We start from the raw sequence: 25,083 nt of genomic DNA, 5'->3' as shown, positions 1-25,083 counted from the left end.
ATAAAATTTCCAAAAAAGAAATAAAAAAAGAAAAAAGTGATTGGCATATATTTTGGCAGAAGAATTCTTCATAATTGCTCCAATTTCATCTTCATGAATGGTATTTTCACTCTTTAGTTTTGATCCTACAATGGTTTGGTTTTCTCTTTTAAAAATCATTTTAATCAATGGTTTATCCATTTTATTCCCCTCCCCCCCATAAAATGAGCTCCTAGTTTCATTTATTTATTTATTTGCATTCAGTTTTATTAATTACATCTTTAATTTCCAAGATTTCCAATTTGGTGTTCAATTGGGAATTTTTTTTTTAAACCCTCACCTTCCATCTTAGAATAAATACTGTGTATTGGTTCCAAGGTAGAAGAGTGGTAAGGGCTAGGCCATGGGGGTTAAGCCCAGTCACACATCTGGGAAGTGTCTGAGGCCAGATTTGAACCTAGGACCTCCCGTTTCTAGACCTGGCTCTCCATCCACTGAGCTACCCAGCTGCCCCCTAGATTGGGAATTTTTAACTTGTTCTTTTTCTATTTTAAAAAAATTGTATACCTAATTCATTGATCTGCTCTTTTTCCATTTTACTGATGTAAACATTTGGAGATATACAATTTCCTTTGATTATAGTTTTTGCCACATCCCATAAGTTTTGATATGTTGTCTTATACTTATTATTCTTTTTAATATTTAAATAATTTGTTCTTTAACCCAATTCTAAAGTTCCCTCTGCAAGTTTTAGAAGACATTCTACAAGCCAAGTCCAAAGTTGCCCATGGAATCTCATTCTGTGCATATTCTTGATGCTTTTCAACATTGTTATCTCTTCCAGCACACACTCCACCTCCAAATACATACATAGAATAGAGCTTTTCCCTGTCACCTGGGCCTCACTTCTCACTTTGACTGCTGCCTTTCAGAAAGAAAAGACTGATGATCCATGTGGTGTTAGTGGCCTGATTGTGTGCGTGCATGCGTGCGCCTGTGTCTCTGCCTACATTTGTGAGCACCTGCGTGTTCTCCTGGGTCTCTGCTCTCTCTGTTCCTCATCTATTTATGTAGGTTCTCCCCTGTTACTCAGAATTGCCCCTGGAACCTGCCAATATGCCATCATGTCCAATTCCAAGTTAGCTTTCCAAATTGTTGGCAAGTCCATAGTTCTCCCACCAGTGTTTTGGATCTATACGCACCTGTTAGCTTTAGCAGGAGGAAAATAGTCTTTGCTAATGGTGTTTTCTCCATTTGGATTGTCCCCTTCCTTTCTCTGAACTTATCCAAGTCTAGCCTGAGCTCCCTCTTCTCCCTGAAGCCCTTCTAAGCCATCCTCAGCCATGGTCTTTCCTTTTGACCAGATTCTCAAGCCTTTCTAACTCATGCTATTGTTTTATGAATGATCCTTTTTGAGAGATAGGATTATTCAGACTAGAGATGATTACTCTCATTTTACAGGTCAGGAAACCAAGGCTTAGAGAGTGGGGTGACTTGTGGGGGAGTAAGTCCTAAAGTAGTTTCCCTGAGCACCTGATGATTGACCCAAGGAGTCATATGGCAGAGTTAGGGTCAGCCCAGGCCCGGAGGCCCACACCTTGATGCTGTTTGCACTGTTAGTGGTTCAGCCTTTTGTCCTTTGCTGGGCATTGAGCCTTCCCTTTGGGACTCAATCTAATGGTGTCTCCAAAGCGAGACTCAAACCCTTTGTCCTCGGGGTCTTCAGAATCATTTCTTGACTCTCAGATTCCTATTTAATGTCTTGATTAGACACTTTAAAGGCTCCCAAAGGTATTTATTGTTACTCTGTCCATAGGAAGTGATACAGAACTGTGGGCCAAGAAGAGGCAGAAATTCTTAGGTGTTGGAGGAGTGAGATGGGATCAGATTGGCATGTCTGAGTTTTCTAAGTAGCTGAGCTGGGCCCCTCAAACCTTTTTTCCCCTCTAAATAATTCAGCATCTTCTCAGCAATGGCCTCTGATGCCTGACAATCATTAGTTTTTGTTAGAAGTCTTTGGAAGTAGATTTCATGTATCTCCCTGTCTTTTCTTTAAAAAAATATTGGGATGAATAGTTTTTATTCTTGCATTATTTTCATTTTGGAATCTCTTCTCACACCTAGCAAGTTTTCTTATGTGGAATAAGAAAGAAAACAAAACAAGTTTCAGCAAAACAAACAAACAAACAAAACACCACCCATTCTGACAGTGTATGAAGTCCTGTGCACCCATACTCCGCTTTTGCAAAGGTCATTGGGGGGGGGGGCTTCATTAGCTCTCCTCCAGGAGCCAGTCTTTACCTTTATTCAAGTGTTCAGTTTCATTTTTTTTGTAAAAACATAACTTTTTTTACAGGCATTTATAGTCCCTCTCCCTCCCACCCCCAATTAAACAACTGTAAAGACCCTAAAAGTAAAACCCAGTAGAAACATTTAGAGGTCAGCAAGACATATTCCCATATTGATCATGCCCCCAAATGTATGTCTCATCATTTTAAGTTCATCATCTCTGTAGTGGGAGAAGTGTGGAGCTGTCATGCTTTATCTTTATGTTGATCAAATTTCTAAAGTCATTCAGTCATTTTTCTCTCGTTTGTTATTGTATAAATTATTCTCCTATTTCTATCAGTTCATAGGGTTCCTCTCTCCCAGCTTCCTCTGAAATGGTCCATTTCATCATTTCTCATAGCACAGTAATATTCCATTATTATGCCACATTTTTTTTAGCCATTCCCCAAAAGGATACCCCCTTAGTTTCCAATGTGGGGCTACTATGAAGAACTATAATTTTTGTACTTATGGATTTTTTACTTCTTTCTCTTTGGTAGTATAGCCTAGTAGAGACCCTGGGTCAGAGATTATACACAACTTACTAACTTTGGGGTCATAGTTCTTAAAGGCTTGACAGAATGTCTGAACAATTTACAACTCCACCAACAATGTGCTAGAGCTCGCATTTTCCCACAAACTCTAGCATTTTTCTTTTACCTCTTGTGTGTTTGTTTGTCTTTATCAATATGATGGATCTGGAATGATTTGCATTTCTCTTAATAATTAGCAATTGGAGCATTTTTTTCCTGCCCATAATAGATGTTCTAATAAATTGGATCAGTGGACTCTATCCAATTCCATATCATAATCTGGGCAATCTGTGAGATTCACCAGCCATTGTGGCTTGCCAAGCCAATTTCCTAAGGGGTTTTGGCTTTGGTAAATCTAAGCCACTGAATGGGCATCACTATCTTGTTGTGGATGTCTCTCATAACAGTATTGAAAATCCTTTGAGCATAGATTTCATTAGATACTTGTGATCTGAGGTTTATTGAACCCATTATCTTTGTGGTTATCTTCTGCATGCTTGACCAGAGCCAGTAGTCCTGAGAAGCTCCACTCCCACCCTTCCTTCTCCCAGTAGCCCACCCTGTAACAACCCCAAAGGGCAGGAGCCATTGGCCACTCTTAGGAGGAGCCAAGGAGGTACTCCCCTAACTGGTCTTGTCCTGAGGTCATATTGGTAAACCTAGGTGTAGGTGCTTGTCATGAGGGCCTTCCCCCCTGCCCACTAACTAGTTAGATTGAATTTAATCCAAATTAAGCTGCTTTCTTGTAGAGGATGCTGATCATTGGGCTTTGTCATTCTGCTCTATTTGATTCAATATCCATTTGAAATAGTTTTCTGACAAATTTCTGGATTCCTCCTGTTTTTCTTGTCTTGGGTTGCAGTGATAACTCTCTTTATGAACCATCATTTGTTTAGCTCTTCTCTCAATAAAGAGATCTTGTGATATCTTAATGGATGCCCAGGAGACCCCTTGTGGGAAGAGCACTTTGAAGGCTCTCCTGGGCTCTACTAGGTCAAGTGCTTTTTGATGCTAAAACAGTCAGCCGGAGCTTGTGTCCTCTCAGCTTCTAGGACCTTCGGGGCCAGAGACTTGTCACAGAGAGGTGAGAAAGGAGGTGTGCTGATTAGCTACGGACAGCTTGTCACACGTGCCTTTTTGGATAGCGAAAAGTCTGTGACCTCATCCATCTTTCAGAATCTCAGAACTCAATCTCTGATCATCTGAATGTAATGCGGGTTTTTCTGGACAATTCCTAGCATCACACCTAGCAACATAGCTAATTCTATTCTTTTGTAATGGAGTGAGAGCCTTGAAGGCTCGAGGGCTATTTATTCCTGTATCACACAACTCTAGGCTGCCATACATCCCCAAGGCTGCTGTTATCTTCTGTAAGGTTTTGGCTCCTTCTTGCTTTTGTCCTTAGTTAACTTGCCTGTGGGAAGGTTCTTTTACTCTCTACTCTTTCTTATTTTTACTTCTAAAGCACTCTGGATAGAGAAACCAGATAAGCATCCTTATTATAATTATATCTAAAATAAGAGTAAGCTTATAGAACTCATTTCAGGAAAGTGAATATATGTGTGGATCTTTCTGACCTATTTTGGTTCTTTTTGTTTTCCCCACCAGTAGTTCCATTTGTCTTCTGAATAGGCAAGGTGGTCATTGCCATAAATGACTTCTGTATAGAAATTAATTGGAATAAAAATTAGAAATTGTGTTCAAATGCATTCTTACTTTTGGCCGTTTTAACTTCTATAAAACACTTTTCATAATGTTATTAGTTTAGCAAACTTAAAATTACTTAATCAGTACTTTTCCAAATTTAAGCTACTCTATAATGTTATTGAATTATGGAATAATAATTTTTCAAGACTTTGATATAATGGGTAGATGATTTAAATGACTTAAGTCTAGAAGCATTTTTAGAAGTATTCTTGGGGTTTTCAGAAAAATTTCAAAGAATTTTACTATTATGGAGATAGCAAATGCTAATCTAGCCAGTTAAGTTTTTATCAATATTTCTTGTTTTTGTATCACTTAGATTTCCCCTGTATCCTTCCCCTTTCATCCCTTAAAACAACAACAAATATTTTTATAAAGAAAAAATAACTAAACTGATAGATACATCAAAAAATCCAATGTAGCTGGTGTCTTGGAGCCCCCACTTCTGTAGAAATGTGTAGCTCTTCTTTGGGGCCAACTTGTTCTTTGTAGTTTGTAATCAGAGTTATTATTTCCACATAAGCTTAGCTCTTCTTTCTTGACACTCTAAAGAATCCATGATTCTTAATTCTTCAAGTGCCAGCTGCTCATTTTCAGATATAATTCTAGAGTCTTTCTTGAAAGCCATTCAGAATTAGACAAAGTGGTTAAAACAAGGAGCAATGGACTCCCTGACCCAGAGATTCCATTACTAGGCAGAAGGGCTGAGGCAGACAATGGACAAGAGAGGACAAGAGACAAAGACCTGGAAACAAAGTGAAAGTCATACACTGAGGGATGACTAGACAAACCATGGTATAGGAAACATGCCATGTCAAAGGTGATGAGCACAGAGAAACATGGGAAGATTTACATGAACCAATGCAAAGTGAAGGAATCAGAGCCAGGAAAACAATAGACACTGCAACAATGGAAACAGGAAGGACAACCACAAAACAATAGAAATAATAAAAATAAAATGGATGCCTGTTTTCCTCTGCTAAAACTGAAGCATCACTGTGTGAGAGCAACAGGGGAGAGAGAAGAGAAACCAACCAATGGGGAGAGACAGACAGACAGACAGACAGACAGAGGAGGGGAGGGGGGGGGAAGAGAGCTGCCTGCCTGCCTGCCTGCCTGCCTGCCTGCCTGCCTGCCTGCCTGCCTGCCTGAAGGCGGGGTTGTCTCAGCATGAGGCTGCCTCCAGAAGTCTGGAAGTCTGCTGTCAAAGATGAGGGAGGCTAGAATCCCCCTACCCAAAGTCAGGACCTCCATGATGTTTTCAGTCCTGCATTTAAGGATGAGTATCCTGCCAGTTCAGTCTCCTGAAGAGCTGTGTGTTCCACAGAAAAGAGGAACTCTGGAGATGTTGCTCTGGACTTCAGAATTGATAGCCTGGCCTCTAGGGTCCGGGGACACAAAATGACCCAGGTCTTTGCATTCTCAGAGATCACCTCTTTCTGCACCTTCATTTTTCAGATGAAGAAACCAAGACTCAGAGAAATAGTAACGTGTCCAAGTTCACACAGGTGCTGACTAATAACAAATCTTGAATCTAAGTCTCCTTATTCCAGATTCGTTGATCATTATCTTTTTTTTAAACTCTTACCTTCTTTCTTAGAATCAATACTGTTGACTCCAATTAATTATTGGATTAATAATATTGTTATTGTTAACAACAATTAATATTGACATCAGGGCAGATGAGTGGTAAGGATTAGGGAATGGGGATTAAGTGACTTGCCCAGGGTCACACAGCTGGGAAGTGTCTGAAGTCAGAGTTGAACCTAGGACCTCCTGTCTCTAGGCCTGGCTCTCAATCCACTGAGCTACCCAGCTGCTCTCTGGTCATTATCTTTAAATAATTGAAAGGCCTTTACGTGGAAGAGTGATTAGAATGATCCTGTTTGGCTCAAGAGGGAAGAACAGGGGGGCAGATTTCAGCTGAACATTAGAAAAAAATCTTCCTAACTCAACTCTAAAAACTGTCCAAAAGAGAAAGGCCCTGTCTTGGGCCATCATGAGCCTTCAAGCCAGGGCAGGAGGTAGAGGACTTCTGAGATGATGTGATTCTCTACTTTGACGTTAATATTGTTCTTGTTTTTGAATTGAAAAATGACTGCCAAGTTGGGGGCTCAGTGTTTACTCAGTTTCTTCTCCTTATTTCATTGAATTTCAGTGGTCATTTCTGAAGTGAATCATTACTCCTTGTGAGATCCTAGTGTCATACATAGGAAGGAGCTTGTGTCCTCCTGGAGCTTCTGGTTACAAAGAGCTGGAATCCAAATAGGCAGGGGGGACTCCTGCCTTTATTGCCTGAGAAATTCCAGAATGCAGAGAGACCCGTGATGGCTAATCATAGGGGATTAGGAAACTCAATTTGAACCTTGAAGAAGTGGAGAAGGGGGTCTAGAAAGACTCCAAGAAAGGTGGTCCATGATGGTCCATGAGGCTAAATGCAATTTTTAGCTTGGGTAGCTTTGGGGCCTCCTTCTTTTTAGTTGTTAGAACAAAGACAGGATTCATCTAAGAAAATGCTTTTGCATCAGAACAACTTGGGATCTTTGACCGTCTGACTGTCCTCAAGATATGGGACAACCTTCTCTTCATTTCCAGTGAACACCTTAGGGTGGTAATGGGATTGGCCCTGGGTGCCAAGCAGTGAGGAAGGATTTGAATTCACGTCTCACTTGACCCCAGATTCATTCTTTCAGAAGAGTGATGAGATTCCATTCTCCCCACTCTTAAAAGGCTGCCTATGTCAAGGATGGTTTGACCCAAGGCCCAGCATCGACCAAGCTGGTCATCAGAGGGGGGGTCACAGGACCCAAGAATGTGGACTCTGTGACTCAGGAAAACTGAGACGCGATCTGTACCTGGAGAGGGGGCCATAGGGCCTTGAGACATGGGGTCTGAATTGAATCTAGCATCTCCAGATGTGGAATGGGAGGGAGCAGTTTGTTCCAACTGCCAGGAACATGTGGAAGCAGGCGTGGGGGGGGCCAAGGTCATCCCCCCTCTTGACTTTCATCTTGTCGCTGGACTTGGATGACTCTGGAAGAGAGTTGAGGCAAAAACATCTCCAGTGAGCACAAAGGACACAGCCAGCCAGCCAGGACCTCTAGTAACAGGAAAATTAAGAAGTGATTGGCATTTATTTAGAGTGATTGCTAAGTGAAACAGCAATTTCTGTTTCATTTTTTTACATATGCCCCAAACACTTTACTCGCTGAGAGGGCAGCATGGCTCGGTAGCTAAGGAATCTAGGTTCAAGTTTGGTCTCTGACCCGTCCCCGTTCTGGAACCCCGAGTCTACCTCAGGGGCTTTTGTAATAGCTCAGGCATGGCAAGCACAAGAGGAGGGTTACCCCAAACCACAAGGAGGCCTAGAGGGGAGGCTTGGGGTACGAGATGTGGCAGCACACCCCTCTCTGCATTGGACAGCTGCAGACAGTTTTTAAATTAGTAGCTTCTTCTTAGGCTGGAGACAGAGCTTGATACCATGTGAGAGAGTGGAGGTTTTTTCCCCCTCCACTGCCTGAAAATTAACTTAAAATGGTCCACTAGGATTTACAGCACTGTGAATGCGACTGGGCAGGCCTCCTGTCTTATTTTTCTTTTCTAAACATTTCCTCATGCCTTTGCAGATGTTTCTATGAGTTAGGTTAGATAAACTGACATCTGGCCTCTACTCAAAGGTTTACAGCCTGGAAAAATATGCTGGGGGCAGGCAGGTGGCTTAGTAGATAGAAAGCCAGGCCAAAAGATAGGAGGTCTTTGGTGTAAAAATGGCCTTAGACACTGCCCAGCTGTGTGACCCTGGGCAAGTCACTTACCCCTCATTGCCTAGCCCTTACCGCTCCTTTGCCGCAGAACCAATACACAGTATTGATTCTAAGACATAAAGTAAGGCTTATTAGAAAGGAGGGAGAGAAAATGCTCTGACCTGTGCTATCGGCAAAGCCTATGAGTATATATACGGTTTGGCTTGTCTGCCACAGGAAGGCATCAGAACTGGGAACGCTTTATGTCTGGATGGAATTTTGTGTGAAATGAAATAGTTATTTGAGCTGTGGCCATGGAGGAGATACTGCATAAATTCTTGCTGTTGGATCGATGCAGTGTCCTGGCGCCTGGGAGGGGAAGGCTTGGAGGAGGGGTCCTTTGCACTGACTCCTCCCTGCTGTTATAACCATTCTCAGGCCTTTCCTATCCTGTTGCCCCCATATCCAGTGTCTTCTCATTTTGTGGCCAGGCTCTTGGGAAAGGCTGATTTTTATGCATTTCCTTCACTTCCTCTCTCGTCCCTTTGCAGTTTGGCATTAGACCTCACTAAAGTTGCCTTTTTTGGTTCTCATCCTGTTGGACCTCTCTGTGGCCTTTGTGGACTACTATCTCATGAGTTCTTTTTTCTTGCTAGGTTTTTTTTTTTTAACCTGTACTTCCATCTTAGAATCAATAATGTATATTGGTTCTAAGGCAGAAGAGCAGTAAGGGATAGGCAAGTTAAGTGACTTACCCAGGGTCACAAGCTGGGAAATGTTTAGGCCTGGCTCTCAATCCACTGAGCCATCTTGCTGCCCCACTCCTTGCTAGGTTTTTTGATGCTACCCACTTAGTTCTTTTCCTTTCCTTTGCCTTAACTGTATATAACTCAAGACTCTGGCCTGTGCTCTCTTTTCTCCCTACATTCTCTTGGCAATCTCATTAATCTTCATGGAAATGATTCCCAAATGTCTATTTTCTGTCTTCAGCCTTTGCTTTACTCCAGTCCCCTGTCACCAGCTGCCTTTTGGACTCTTCAGACCCATGTCCCATAGACATCTCAGATTCAGCGTGTGCCAAACAGAGCTCGTTATTTTACCCCCTCCCCTCCTTTCAGCTTTCCCATTTGGGAGGCTATCCTTGTCCTTCCTGACTGTCCTCAGCTTCCCTGCCTCAAGCCTTCCTTGACATTCCCCTCCTCCCCCTGCCTGTCCATTCGTGCCCAGTGTGGCTTGTTGCCATCTCCACAGCCTCTCTCACATTCGTTTTCTCTCCCCCTGTAGTGCCACTTCCCTATATCACTCCTCTCACTTTGCTTTGGATCATGAAGATCTTCGCAATTTTCTCCAAAACTGTCCCTGTCATCATTTCTTAGGGCACAATATTCCTTTCCTCTTTTCCCACAGTTTAAGTCGTTCTCCATTAAATGGATGTCCTTTTGGGTTCTAAATTTTGACTTCTATGAAAAAACGAATACAAAACCTTTTGCTTCTCTGGCTCTATTACCTCATTCTTTGCTCTTTTGGGGGTATAAGTCTCATAGTTGTTAGGTCAAAGGCCACACGCAGCCTGCTGACTTGGGACCCTGTTTGAAATTGCTTTCTAAAATGACTGAACGGTTCCCAGCTCCACCAGCAGTCCATGAGTTCCTCTTTTCCTGAAGCCTTTCCACCATTTGTTATTTTCCCTTTTTTGTCATCCTTGAAGATAACTTGGATTTCTTCCTTTGAAAACTCTGTTCCTCTTATGCCATTTGTCTGTTGTGGAATAATTACTAGTCTCAGACTTTTGAATTTATTCCTCTTCTATCTTGAATAAGAGACCTTTTCAGAGAAACTTTACTATTGAGGGTTTCCCCATAAGTTACCAGTTTCCCATTCCATTAGATTTATTTGGGCAAAAACTCGACTGTTTCATAGAATTAACATTTTGCATTTTTGTTTGTTTGCCCATGATGCTGCCTATCACTTCTTTGGCCTTGAGCTCTTTCCCTGCCCCTCAGTCTGACAGGTAGCTCCTTCCTGCATTTCTCATTTCTTATGGTATCACCTTAAATGAGTCTTTGTCCATTTTTTTTTAAATTTAAACCCTTACCTCCCATCAAAGAATCAATACTGTGTATTGGTTCCAAAGCAGAAGAGCAGTAAGGGCTAGGCAATGGGGGTGAAGTGACTTGCCCAGGGTCATACAGCTAAGAAGTGTCTGAGGCCAGATTGGAACACAGGACTTCCTTACTCTGGGCTTGGCTCTCCATCTACTGAGCTACCCAGCTGTCCCCTCTTAGTCCATTTCTTATCAACCCCCCCCCCCAATCCTTTCCCACTTGCCTCTTTGTCTCTCTCCCCTTGGGTTTTCCACCCAATTTTTATCCCTCAACACCCGCAGACTGACTGGCCAGAACTCCTGTTCTTCATCCCCCAGAAGCCAGGCTCATCCTGAGAAGGCCTCTGCCTTGAAGCCAGGCAGAGCCACCTGTCTCCAGGACTGCGGCGGACTGGGGGCGGGGCACTTGGTCCCTCCTCTTGTCAATGTCGGCCCCTTTACCTGCTGGATTTCCACTTGCCCTTCTGGTTGCTTCCTGCCACCCCCCAGATTCTTCTCTGGACTTCTTGGTGCCAGACTCCTGGGTTTTCTCCCTCCCACCATGCTGGCCCCCTCTAGCAGCCCAGTGAGCCCCCCCCCCACACCCTTCCATGGTGTTCTCCTTCAGTGACAGCAGCCTCCCCTGCACCGCATCGCCTCCTGCACACCATCTCTCTACTCTGTGCTCAGCTCTGCCCTTTATCATTGTACTGGTACCTACCTGAGAATCTTTGGTCTCCCTGGCCTTTCCCTGGTCTTAATCAGCTCCTCCTCCTCCTCCTCCCTGGGGAAATGCCTTCACCTCAGTGCCTCCTTCCTGCTCTCTGACTCCGGAACATTGCTGGAGGCTGGCCATTCAGGGATGCCCTCTGGAATGGCTGAGGCTGGCCAAGAGGATTGGGGGCCTGTGCCGAGCCCCTGGGCTCCCTCTGGAGGGGGATAGGCTCGGCTAGTGGTGCATGTGCTCGCCCACGCTGATGCCAGTCGCTGAAGCCTCCCCCTTGGGGATTTGCTGTTCTTGGCCCTTTCTTCCTTCTCCCTACCCAATTGATGGTTGGCATTGCAGGTCCCAGGGGGGTGGGTGTTAGCCTTTGCTTTCCAGGCTTTCTTTTAGCTTTTTCTTTCCTTAATCCTCCAGAAAGAAAGTCTTCAGATCTCACCACATTGCCTCTTGTAGGGAACCAGCTAACCCCTAAGAGGGCAGTGTTGGACAGCAGAAGAACCTGGTTCTTGGCCCTGACCTTTCAGATATCGGGAGGGACTGGGCACAAGATGGCCTCTCATCTTCCTCTCCCAGTTGTTGGTCCTGCTGATAAGAAGTATTGGGGGCCGAGGGGGAGCTTACACAGAAACATGGCTCGATGCCTGAGCCTTCGGAGCCGGAGTGAGGTGAGGAAGGACCAGGTGGGAAAACGTCAACCACGGCGGATTAAAGCGGCCATAATCCTGGCCTCCTGCAGCCTGGATGTGACCCGACAGCACGGATAATGGCTCTGTAAAGTGGAGTAGCCTTAGAAGCTGCCGGCGACCTTCATACAGCTCTTCTGGACTCCACACCAGCTTTTGTACCGGCTTTCCCAAAGCCCCTTCAGCTCTCTCCATGAACAGGCGCACCACCAGCTGCATTTCCACAACTATTTTCAGGAGCCTTCCACAGAGGATATCTGGGAAAGTAGCCACTTCCTGAAGCTAATGCTGGGAAGCAGGGTAGCTTCTGGAGGCAGAAGCTCGCCGTAGATTAGCTGAATGGCACTATGACAAGCCCTACCTGTTAGCACCACCTTTGGAATCGTCCCTGTCTCTATTGCTTTGCCTCCCTCCCCCCTCATTTTCAATACATCTGGGCACATATAATCAAATAAGAAATCTATTTTAATACTAGTACTAGCACCAAAGACCTCCCAGAAATCCCCAGTGGGGCTTTCTGAACAACCTAAGAGTTTGAGCTGAGATTCATAAGTACACATTCAAATCTGGTTCACTCTGATCAAAACGGCCTGCTCAGCCAGCTTTTCCCACGTGGGAAGAGCTTCCCATTGAATGGCCCTTGGTTTACTTTCTTCCTTTCAAAACCATAAGTGGGTCATCAAGCAGCACAAAATTTTAAAGTGTTACCATTTGGTTTTTATTGGGAAAACAAAGATGAAGCCTCGAACTGGATCCCACTTGCCTCCTAGTTCAAAACGCTTATGTGCCTTAATGGCCAGCATTGGCTCCAATTTGCATTCAGGCTCCCCAGGATTCCTTGTGAATGTGACCTTTTTCTAGGAAATTGGCAGGTTGTTGGTTTGAAGGGAGGCAACCCCCTCCCCCCCATCTTGCCTTGGGGGAACCAGTTAAAGAAGTGCCATCTGTACCCATGAAAGGAGAATACATGGCAGTTCCTTGTGCCAAATGAGCGTGTTGTAAGTTTGCTGATCTGCTTTAACAGTTTCTCTGTTATAAACTTAATAACATACAACAAAAATAATCAAAATATCATACCGGAGACATAATCTGACCCAGATCCTTCTTCTCTGCCTGCTGCTTAGGAACTCCTCACTAAAGACCCAGTCACATCTAAAGATTGATACAAGGAGGTTTCTCACAATTATAATCTCAAGCCTGTATTTCTTAAATGAAAACTGGCTCTCTGCTGGTCAGTTAGCTACGTTAGCTACAGTTTCCTTATCTCTTTGATTGAATACAGATACTTGGTGGGGAAAGGGTCCTTGTTTTTTCCAATTTCAGGGACTTGTATCTGTTTGCTCACTCCCTCCCAGCTTGGAAAGTCCCTAATTTTTTGTCCAATTAGAAATCAGATTATCTAATTTTGTATCCTGGTTTTTATCCTGTTAATTATTTTTTTAAATTAGTATTATTTGGTTAATTGTTTTTCAAATGTAAAATTCTGCCTCAGTCTGTATTCAAGTTCTTTGGAGTTACTGGGAAATCCATTATTTATTTATAAGCCTGTTTTGCTAATAAATCACTTAGCTAGAATTGTTTCCTCAGTTATTAATAATCTACCACAGTTGTGAATAGGTTGCAGTTCTTTTGAGAACTGTTTATTCATATCCTTTGATCATTTATCTGTCAGGGAATGACAATTAGTCATTTATTTATTGTTTGTCTATCTTGGGTACCCAATCCAATCAGGAATTTGATAAAAGATTTTTTTTTCCCCATTTGGCCACTTTTCTTACTCTAGATGCTTTAATGTCTGTGCAGAAGTTTTGAAGTTTCAACTTCCCTCTTCCGCTGCAAACACAATATTATGTTCCTTTTGTTGTTTTGCCTTCATTTGGCTCTCTTTTCTTCATCCCTGGTCCTCTCTTCTCTTTTACTAATCCTCCTTTATTTCCTTCCCTTCAACTGTTCCTTCATTTTAAAATTGCCTTTTTTTTCTGATCCAACCATTCTGGAGGGCAATTTGGAACTATGCCCAAAGGGTGATAAAAGACTGTCTGCCCTTTGATCCAGCCATAGCCCTGCTGGGTTTGTACCCCAAAGAGATAATGGACAAAAAGACTTGTACAAGAATATTCATAGCTGCGCTCTTTGTGGTGGCCAAAAATTGGAAAATGAGGGGCTGCCCTTCCATTGGGGAATGGCTGAACAAATTGTGGTCTATGTTGGTGGAATACTATTGTGCTCAAAGGAATAATAAAGTGGAGGATTTCCATGGGAACTGGAACAACCTCCAGGAAGTGATGCAGAGCGAGAGGAGCAGAACCAGGAGAACATTGTACACAGAGACTAATACACTGTGGTATAATCGAACGTAACGGACTTCTCCATTAGTGGCAATGCAGTGACCCTGAACAACTTGGAGGGATCTATGAGAAAGACCACTATCCACATCCAGAGGAAGAACTGTGGGAGCAAAAACACAGAAGAAAAACAACTGCTTGAATATACATGGGTTGAGGGGATATGACTGGGGATGTAAACTCTAAATGAACATCCAAGTGCTAATACCAACAACATGGAAATGGGTTCTGAACAAGGACACATGTAATACTCAATGAAATTGGGTGTTGGCTATGGTAGGGGGAGGGGAGGGAAGGAAATAATGTGATTCTTGTAACCAAGGAATAATGTTCTAAATTGACTAAATAAATTAATTTTTTAAGAAAGAAATACTTTATTGCTTAAAAAACTGCTAACCATCATCTGAGCCTTCAGCAAATCATAATTTTTTTGTTGATGGCTTCTTTTTTATCATGTAAAAGAGTTATACATGTATTGTCATGCAAAACGTTTCCATATTGTTCATTTTTGTAAGTGAGAGTAATCTCACAAAACTAAAACTAAAACAAACCCAAATAAAACAAGTGAAAAATCACATGCTTTCATCTACATTCTGACTTCAACAGTTCTTTCTCTGAAAGTAAATAGCATTCTGTCACAAGTTCCTCAGAATTTATCCTGGATCATTGTATTGCCAATAATAGCTAACACAGTAGATCATTCCTTTTTTCTTTTTTTTTTTAACTTTACCTTCCGTCTTGGAGTCAATACTGTGTATTGGCTCCAAGGCAGAAGAATGGTAAGGGCTAGGCAATGGGGGTTAAGTGATTTGCCCAGGGTCACACATCTGGGAAGTGTCTGAGGTCAGATTTGAACCCAGGACCTCCTGTCTCTAGACCTGGCTTTCAAGCCACTGAGCCACCCAGCTGCCCCCATCATTCCATAAATCTTGCTGTTATTGTATCCAATGTTTTCCGATTGTCCTTATTTCATTTTGCATCAGTCCATGAAGGTCTTTCCAGCTCTTTCTGAAATCATGTTCTATTACCATCATATACCACAATTTGTTCAGCCATTCCCCAATTGATGGACAACCCTTTATTTAATCTCTTTGGTACAGACCTAGTAAGGGTATTACTGGATCAAAAGGTATGCATTGTTTTATAAATCCTCTAATGCTGTAATGTAGTCCCACAAGAGAAGCATTCCGCCTGTTGTTAGGTTCTTTCCATAATATTCCCTGCGTATTTCTACCCCCACCCCCAACTTGTGTACGTTTAGAAACAAGTATTTAAGCGGCCTCTCTTTTGACCTACTGTTGCTCTTATTGTATTTGTTGCATTCATTCACTCCTTCTGCATTTGTACTGTTTGGGGCGTTTGGGGGGGGCGGCAAATCATCTCTTCAGTTCTGATTTTCTCTCTAAAAATGTTTCAAATGCTTCCTTATTATTAAACATCCTTGTTTTGTCCTGTGTAGTTAAGCTCAGATTTGCAGAAGGGGTCACCCTGGGCTTTGTTCCGAGTTCTAGTGCTCTTTGAGACACACCATTCCATTCCCTCCTCCTTTTTTTTTGTGGGTGTGGAGTAGTCTTGTGTTATTCCCCTGTCTTTCTCCGAATGGCTTGCAGTACTGCTTATTTCTAAATTGAATTGTAAGATTTAACCATTGTGTATCTTGGAGTTTGCAGCCTCAGATTTTTTTCTGGAGGTGATCTGTGAATTCTTTCTATTGGAATTCCATTTTCTGTGTTCTGAGGTTCTGGACATTCTTCATTATGATGTTGAGGTTTTTGGTCTCACTGTGCTCTTTTGGGAGATCTAGAATGCTCTTTTCAGCATGTGTACATTTTGTTTGCACAGTGCTCATGTTTTCTTTTAATGTTCTTGTTTTTGCTTCTCTTGTAAGTTGTCCTTCATCTATGTATGTTTGCATTCCCCGTCTAGTATTCTCTTTTTTGTTTCTTTGGTGAGACTTGCCACTGCAGATTTCAGTTTTTCATTCTAGTCATTATTTTTGCTGTGCAGGCCATAAATTCTGCCCTCATAATTCTCCTTTCTTTTTTAAATCACCCAGGAGCATGTTGTGGTTTCTTTCCCTCCTCACATTCCACAGGGTCCTTTGTCAAGTGCTAGATCATTTTCTTTTGGATGCCCGAACTTGTTTACTAGATCCAAAGGCCATATTTCCATCTGTTGTTCCTATTTTTGCTGCTGATTTATGTTTTTGTTAAAGTCTTGGTCTTTTTTCCTCATTATTTTCCTTGTTGCTCCCTTCTGACTCCTTCCCCTCTCATTGCAGTTTCCTTTAGGGACAGATCTCAAAGTGTCTCAGCCTCCTCCAACACTGGGCACTGGGCAAGTCACATTCCAGCACCTAGATATATGCCCCAAATAATGTCTGGGTGGTCAGAACTGCTCCAGCTTGTTCTTCCTTCAGGCATGGTGGAGGGCTACAGAGCTCCTGGCAGGGCTTGTGCCACCTGCCCCTTAGTTCTGTGGCCTGGCACCGGAAGCTTAGAGCCGCTTTCCTGGCACCAGCAGATGTACCTCTGGTGCTTCCCAGGAGACTTTGGTGAGTGGCCAACCCGGCTGTCAAGGCCTGAGGAAATTTCTGAAACCTCGAGCTGGGACTCCCCCATCCCCCTCCAAGGCATTGAGTGGAAGGAGGGAGGAGAGAGCAGGCTACTAGAGTGTTAGGCTAACATAGAAGTGGGGGAGGTCACAGCCTCAGTCTATGTGGTGGGGATTTTTTTTTACCTTGTATTGGATTCTGGGTGTTCTAGACCATGGAAACAGCTTCGTCCTCAGTGAATAATTCCTCTGCTGGAGAGGTTCGAGATGTCACGGGATCAGAGAGAATGCCCGGGCCGCCATCTTGTTGCTCAAGTTAGTGACCCGGCAGTTAACTCACTGAACTTTTATGTTCACATCTCTTTTTCCTTCTTTAGTAAAGAAGTGCGTCGTTAGTTAAAAGCTGTGAAAAGTCACTGATCCGACTCTTACTGACTTTTCACTGTCACAGTCTGGGGGCGTGTGTGTCCTTTCTAATAATGGCCAGGAGTGTGGTGTGTAGAGGCTTGAAGTCGGGACTTCCAAGGAGCCAGGCCTGCATTAGACACGTCATTGGTGTGTGACAGTGGACACACCTCTGAGCCTTCACGTCCACAAGGAGGGACACCCGCTAGTAGCGTCTGAGGGCCCTTTCGGCTCGCAGGGCCGTGACTCGGCACTTCACGACTTCCATCGACTTCTGGCTTTCTTTACCTTTTGATTCCTCCAAGACTCCATAGGGTGGGTGGTTAGAACATTTTCTAAAGCAAATTAGATGAAGTGCGTTTTAACCCTAGTCTGTGTTCTCCGCAGCCCCCTTCTTTAACTCACTATTAGGGTACAGTTGTCAAAACATCATCTAAGGGGCGGGGCAAGACAGGTGCTAGCTGTTGTCCTCGCTGGTCAGAGCACATTTGGAATATTCTGATTATTTTTGAGCATCTGATTTCAAGATGATAACTGAAGCCTGCAGGGTGTCCAGACATGAAGCGTTCTGAGTGATGAAGGGATTACAACCCATGAAAATACTGGGCACACTTAGCCAAGAAGAGATTTCTGGAAGTATAGGATAATATGCCAGAGAGACCGTGGACTTTATCTCATCCAGCACTCTCATTTAATGAGGAAACTGAGGCCTGTCACGTTTTCATTGCTATTTGTCAGCCATTTGAAGGACCGTTACCGTGTAGGAGAGGAGTTTAGGTGACAGAACTGAGACATTTTGATTTGAATAGAGGAAGAAATTATATGGATGTTGGAGCTTAAAAACAAATGCTTCATGAGGTAGTGAGCTCTTCAGGGAGAAGCCCAGGTGGCCATTTTGGTGTGTAATTTGTGGGTGGACGGGACTGGGCATTCCTTTCCTCTCTAAAAAATGTTAGGCCATTCCCTCTCTTCTTTCCCAATCCATTCTCCCTGGTTTCCCTGTTTCTGTAATGACATCCTTGACATCTAGGCTTGATAGTGGCTGTGTCTTCATAGCCTCCCCTCCTTCGATCCTTCCTCCCTGATCCAGATATGGAGACCACATCATCCCATCAGTTCTTCCTCACCAGTGATGCTTCTCTATCAGCCATCCACTTTCTCCTAGGAAATCCTGCCTGATTTTTTTCTCCTGACTCCAGAATAAATGATTTCTTCTTCCTGTGAACATCCATTATACTTGAAGGAGGGGTTGGGGGTGGCAGGGAGGCTATCACTTTTATGATGCTTTTTGGCTACCTTCAGTTAGGATTGTTTGTGCACATATCTCATGCTGGAATTTTCTTGAGGACAGGAGCAGCATTTTCTTAATCTTTGTGTTCTATACTTCTGTTTAATCAATATTTGTTGAGTAACAGTAGTTGACATTTATCACTTTGAGGTTTACCAGGTGCTTTTCTCCCAAAAAATCTTCAGAGGCAGGTAATGCAAATCTTACCACTATTTTACAGATGAGGGAATGGAGAGGCAAAAAGGTAAAGGTCACACAGGTAGCCAGTGCTGGGATTTGAACCTAAGCCTCTCCTGAGCCCAATATGTATATCAGAATGATGTTCTGAGGATGGTTTGTTTGGCGCAGATGCTGCCTGCCACTAGTTTTACAATTTCTCATTTTCACTGTTATTTTAGACATCAAAGAGATGCCTTTTGGTCTTTTCACAGAAGAGAGATTAGAGATCTTAGCACGTTAAATAAAAGTATTTTAATGAGGTCATTAGATGGAGAAAATGCTTTTTCTAAATGATGAGAGTGAAGTTATGATATGAGTAAACTCAGTACAAATTAATGCATTCTATTACTGTAAAATTTTCAGGAGTTAAAATGTTGGTATGTTGGAATGGGAATCAATTTGGTTTGCTCTAATGGTGAATTATTGCACCCTGATTGGATGGGATTGAGTCTCCTACACTAAAGTCTCAGTCTAGGGTTCACATTTTTTTTTAGACTTTTAATTTTACAGTTTTGGCTTATTTTAGTCTATTAATAATTATAGTAAGTTAAGGAAAAAAGTTACATTGAAGTTCATTTTATTACATTTTATTTCAGTTTTTGTTTATACCCTGGTCAAATTTGTGTAGACTGAGGACCTAAACTCTTGGTCAGGTGATACATTTTGGAGTTGTGTGTATCTTGGGTTTTTTCCCTTCCTTTAAATAGTGAATTTTGTAGTATTTAGCATGTTATTTAGAGGTTTATTCCTTATCTTTTACACCCACACTTAAAAAAAAAAAAGAAAGTTAAGCCCCTTTGCCTAATGATATCATTATGACTGATACTGCCCATCAATTGGTTGTTTGTCCTTTTGTTTTAGTCATTTGAATCAACATATTTCTATTGTCTTTTGACTTGAATTTGAGTTTTACTCTTCTTTCCCTAGATATCATTGTAGTTCTTATGTTTGTATATTGTTCTTCTGGTTCTGTTTTTTTTTTACTCTGCATCAGTTCACATACATCTTCCAAGATTTCAACCATGAAGTTTAAGTTTAAAGAATCTCTTTTATTAGGGGAATTCATGACATATTAGATCAGTGTTGTTTTTTTAATGGATTTTAGTTAATAGTATGCAAAAAATTACAGTGGAAGACCATTTCACCTGGTTTATTATTCTTAGTTTTCGGGGGAATTATGTAAGAATTATGTCTTTTACATTTGTTGTGGAATAGAGATATTAATGTTTGTTTCAATTTTAATTTGATTTCATTTTTTATTCACAGGTGATGTAAAAGGATCGTGTTTACATTTTCAAGATGGATGGAATGCTGACTTTGAGAAGAGAAGCTGAACCGTCTCTGGTGTTCACAACATGGAGCGTCTCCTACTCAAGAGGCTGGAGCATGGCAACTTAGGCCCTGGGACGATCTGCTTCTGAGGAGATGCAGAGGCTTTTGTGAGTTGTGTCTACAAGTTCTCAGTAAGAACTGGCAATGAATCCTGTTTGCAGAAATGGCCACATGAAAGAAGACTGAAGATTGGGTGTCTGTGCTTTTTCCCAGACTCAGTTATCTGGATCAAACTGTACACAATGATGCAGCCAGAATAATCACCATCAATCATGGATAAGAATCAAGAAACATGTTCCAAAATGGATAATAGTTTTGTGTTAGATAAAATAAATTTTAAAGTAGAACCTGAAGATAACACAACTAACCACAGTGTGGAAAGAATGGATTTTAAGAGTGAGCAAGAGGACGTGAGACAGACAGATAGCAGTGATGAACAAGCAGAATTCAAAGGTAAAACCTGTAGTGGTCGTCACCCTGGGAAATGCTCATCTGCTGACCATGAGGAGGATTATGGCACTTTGTTTTCCCAATATGGCAGCACACTGTATGACGTGGCGATGGAAGCTGTGGCTCAGAGCCTCCTCTCCAGCAGAAATATAAGCTCCAGGAAAAAATCTCCAGCTTGGAATCACTTCTTTATTTCTCCTCGGGATAGCACTAAAGCAATATGCATGTACTGTATGAAGGAGTTCAGTCGGGGCAAGAACGAAAAGGATCTAAGTACGAGCTGTCTGATGAGACACGTGAGGAGGGCCCACCCTACTGTGCTCATTCAGGAAAATGGAAGCATGCCCAGCATATCCTCCTTTCCCTCTCCATCTCTGCTCCTCCCTCCACAGCCCGCCGACGTCAGCGACCTAAGCACCGTATTGTCCCCCATAAAGCTGGTCAAAAAGATGGCTTCCAAGATACCCTCCCCAGACCGTGGGATTGAGGAGTCTGGCTCTGTCGTTTCTTCTGAAGAAATGTCATCTGACTTGTCCATTTCTGAGAAATACAACAAAGAAGAAGCACTGGTGGTGTCCTCTCCACACCTGCCCAGCGCCCAGTATGATGAAGTTGTGGAGAACGTAGCAGAAAAGACTGTTCCTGTCCCAAAGAGCACATCAGGTTCCAGGAGGAGGTCTGCTGTCTGGAAACATTTTTATTTGTCTCCTTTAGATAATTCTAAAGCTGTTTGCATACACTGCATGAATGAATTTAGTCGAGGGAAAAATGGGAAAGATCTTGGAACGAGTTGTTTAATCAGGCACATGTGGAGAGCCCATCGTTCAATTGTTTTACAGGAGAATGGAGGGGGGACAAGTATCCCACCTCTTTATTCCGCTCCTCCTACTCTGTTGCCTTCTTTACTGCCCTCGGAGGGAGATTTGAATTCAGTGTCCTCATCTCCAGGAAAGCTAGTTAAAGAGTCCCCTTCAGCCTCCTCTTCTCCTGATAGGCTCACGGAAGAAATCCATGCTCATCTCAATCCTGGAGATGCTCTAATGGAAGACGTGTCCGTTCTGTCGTCTTCCGATGACATCGGTGAAGCTTCCTTGGTATCTTCTCCCGAGAAGCAGGGGGACGGATTGAGTACCTTAATCTTTGAGCCGGGCACTGTTTTTCAACAAAATAAAAAGATAATGAAAAGACTGAAGTCAGAAGTTTGGCATCATTTTTCACTGTCTCCCACAGACAATTTAAAAGCAGTCTGCAGATACTGTAGTTGCATGATCAGTCGTGGGAAAAAGGGGGATGTTGGTACCAGTTGTTTGATGAGACATTTGTACAGGCGTCACCCGGAAGTGATCGGGAACCAGAAAAGCTTTATCGATGCTAGTTTGGCAAATTCTCCTTATGCCACTTTGGCTTCTGCGGAATGTTCCTCCTCTAAATTGACTGACTTGCCAACGATGGTTTCGAATGATAATCAAGTGATATTTCCTGTTAGTAGCAAAAAGACCTCAAAACTGTGGAATCATTTTTCAATTTGTTCAGCAGACTCCACAAAAGTAGTCTGTTTGCACTGTGGACGTACAATAAGCAGGGGGAAGAAGCCAACCAATTTGGGTACCAGTTGCCTTCTCAGACATTTACAACGGTTTCATAGCAACGTGCTGAAAAATGATGCCTCAGAGACGGTGTTGCCCTCCACTGCAGAGATACGTGTGCCCCTGAGCACAGAGTTACTAGCATCATCATCCTTCGATGAAACCAATGAAAAGTTTTGTGACTCTCACCCAGTTGCCAAAAAAATCACAAGTCTTGTAGCAGAAATGATTGCACTTGACCTTCAGCCATATTCTTTTGTAGACAATATTGGCTTTAACAGGCTGCTTGAATACTTGCAACCTCAATATTCTTTACCTTCACCGTCTTACTTTTCTAGGACAGCCATCCCAGACATGTACGATAATGTGAAGCAGATCATCGTTTCCCATCTTAAGGAAGCCGAAAGCGGCGTGATCCATTTCACCTCTGGGATCTGGATGAGTAGCCAGACTCGAGAGTATCTCACCCTCACCGCACACTGGGTCACGTTCGAGTCGTCCGTCCGGCCCCACTGTGAGGACTACCACTGCTCCGCCCTGTTAAATGTGTCCCAGGTGGATTGTGACTACAGTGGAGTGAGTGTTCAGAAGCAGCTGGAGTATTGGTGGGAAGCCTGGGTCACTTCCGTTGGCCTTCAGATTGGGATTACTGTGACTGATAATCAAAGCATCGGGAAGACATTAAATGAAGGGGAACACTCCAGCGTGCCGTGCTTTGGTCACACGATTAATCTGATTGTCAATGAGGCCATTAAAAGTCAGAGGATGGTTCAGAACTTACTTAGCATCGCTAGGAAAATCTGTGAGCGGGTCCATCGGTCAGCCAAGGCAAAGGAGAAACTCGCCGAACTGCAGAAGGAGTATGAGCTGCCTCAGCACCATCTCATTCAAGATGTTCCATCCAAATGGAGCACGTCCTTTCACATGCTCGAGCGCCTCATCGAGCAGAAGAGGGCAATCGATGAAATGTCCATCGAATGTAGCTTCAGAGAGCAGATTAGCTGTGATCAGTGGGAAGTCATGCAGTCTGTGTGCCATGCACTGAAGCCCTTTGAGGCAGCCAGTCGAGAGATGAGCACGCACGTGTCCACGCTGAGCCAAGTCATTCCAATGATCCACATTCTCAATAGGAAAATAGAAATGTTATTTGAGGAAACGATGGGCATTGACACCATGTTGAAGTCTCTGAAAGAAGCGATGGTAAGTAGATTGTCCTCTACCCTTCACGATCCAAGGTACATTTTTGCTACACTTTTGGACCCTCGTTATAAAGCTTCCTTATTTACAGAAGAGGAGGCTGAACAATACAAGCAAGATTTAATCAGGGAACTAGAAATATTGAGTTCTACCTCAGATGATAAACCTGTTTCCAATGGGTGTGATATAGGTTCACCGTCTACAAACTCTGTTGCAGAGGACAGCCTCTGGTCACTTATGGCCAAGCTTAAAAAAAAAGATCTGAAAGACAAGACAAAGCTGCCAGAAGAAATGGTGCTCGCCTACTTGGAGGAGGAGGTGCTCGAACACAACTGTGACCCCCTAACTTACTGGAATTTAAAGAGATCCGCCTGGCCGGTGCTGGCCAAGCTGGCTGTCAGGTTCTTGGGCTGTCCCCCAAGCATCGTCCCTTCAGAAAGACTGTTTAGCAGTACATCCAGTGAAAACAGCAGCTTTGGCCAGTCCAGACTAATGATGGAACACTTTGAGAAACTGATCTTTTTGAAAGTCAATCTTCCCTTAATATACTTTCAGTATTGAAACGAATGAACAAGCTGCCAGATTCACACGATTGTCGCCTACTGGATATTCACTGTCTTTGTAACTGGGATTGTTGAGTTGCTCCACTTAGGGGCCATGTATGACATCTAATCAGTGACCCTGATTCCAAGGTTCGCTCCACTCTTCAGCTTTCAATATAATGTCTACATGTGCCTTATCCATAGTTCTTCAGGCCAGATGGTGTATATATGTTTTTTAAGACGTCCACACTAGATAGTCTGTCTTGTCAAATTATAAAATGATTATTAGGTTTTAATCCATAACTGTAAACTTTTAAAGGGGGGTTGTCAGTCATTTGTTTTAATAGAATGGCAAAAAAAAAGATGTACACAGTTTGACTCTGTAGGGTTTTTTTTTATTCAAATTATGTAAAAACCATGAACCAGGTACTGTATTTTAGTTAAACTTTGCTTTAATGGCAGCAGAGCAGCTTTTGTCGCTGTCCAGTGAAAGCTGTGTTTCAAAGGTGGAGGTCAAGCCATCCTTTCCTCAGCGGTCATTGACCGCACACTCTTAGAGGGTAAAAACAAACCATACGGGAGAGAAAGCCGCTTACTAGAACAGGAATTTTTTAATATTCGAACACAGGACTAAAGTATTATGGAATATCTGTTATACAGGGATCTCTAAAGAAACTTCCCATTGATTTTTGTGGGGTTTTTTCGGTGTTTGTTTTTTATTCAGGTTTTACATTGTCCTTGAGCTTCAGAAATATTCTGAGTATTTATATAAGCTGCTTGGTATTGACCAAGGTCTGTGAGTTTATGCTTATGTTATTTAAACACAGTGCAGAAGATGGCAAGAAACCTACAGCCGCAGTTCAGTTAACGGGTTGTGAAGCCTCGAAAACCAGCTTTGGGTCTCTGAGCTCCGAGACTGCCAGTGTCAAACCAGGCGTTGGTTCCCGGGTCATTTGAGCATGTGCATACGAATCTGTTGTCGAAAACTCATGACTGTTTGACATTCACGAGAATAGCCTTATAGACGGGCCACCCGCAGTCTTTGGAAACAGGCCTGGGAGGTCCGGCGGGCGGGCGGGCGGGAGACTTTAGAACCCTAAGACATCAGAAGAAAGGAAAAGTCGTCAGGTTTTCTTTGGACAGTATGTTCTCGATAATGTTTTTGTTTTAACACCTAGAAAAGGGGTCAATTTCTCATTTCAGTTTTTAGATGAAATACTTGGGGGGTAATAAGTCACTCATTTGCCTATGAACTTTTAGAGAAGTTGTAGTTTTGTTAAAATACTGTACCTTTGCCTAATCTAATTTTTGCATTTACTATGTTTTAGTGTATTTATAAATGGTGAACTCAGTTTCTGAAATTAAACATTTTATTTGCAGTTTTCTAGT

The 25,083-nt window shown here is 42.8% G+C and overlaps 1 protein-coding gene across 3 annotated transcripts in view; it reads left to right on the top strand.

Annotated features, from left to right (window-relative positions):
• ZBED4 (zinc finger BED-type containing 4) overlaps positions 1-25,083 on the top strand; it is a 48,083-nt gene extending 23,000 nt beyond the window's left edge. For 2 of the 3 annotated variants that reach the window (XM_001376024.4, XM_016425538.2), the window contains exon 3: positions 19,854-25,083. In XM_001376024.4, the coding sequence (XP_001376061.1) occupies positions 20,192-23,713 (3,522 nt within the window). In that variant the 5' untranslated portion in view covers positions 19,854-20,191 and the 3' untranslated portion in view covers positions 23,714-25,083. The remainder of the gene's footprint in view (positions 1-19,853) is intronic. The other variant, XM_056797596.1, reaches the window with a different exon arrangement.

The sequence above is a fragment of the Monodelphis domestica genome, chromosome 5, assembly GCF_027887165.1.
Source record: "Monodelphis domestica isolate mMonDom1 chromosome 5, mMonDom1.pri, whole genome shotgun sequence".
Lineage (NCBI taxonomy): Eukaryota > Metazoa > Chordata > Mammalia > Didelphimorphia > Didelphidae > Monodelphis > Monodelphis domestica.
This window is presented reverse-complemented; position numbering and strand designations above follow the sequence as displayed.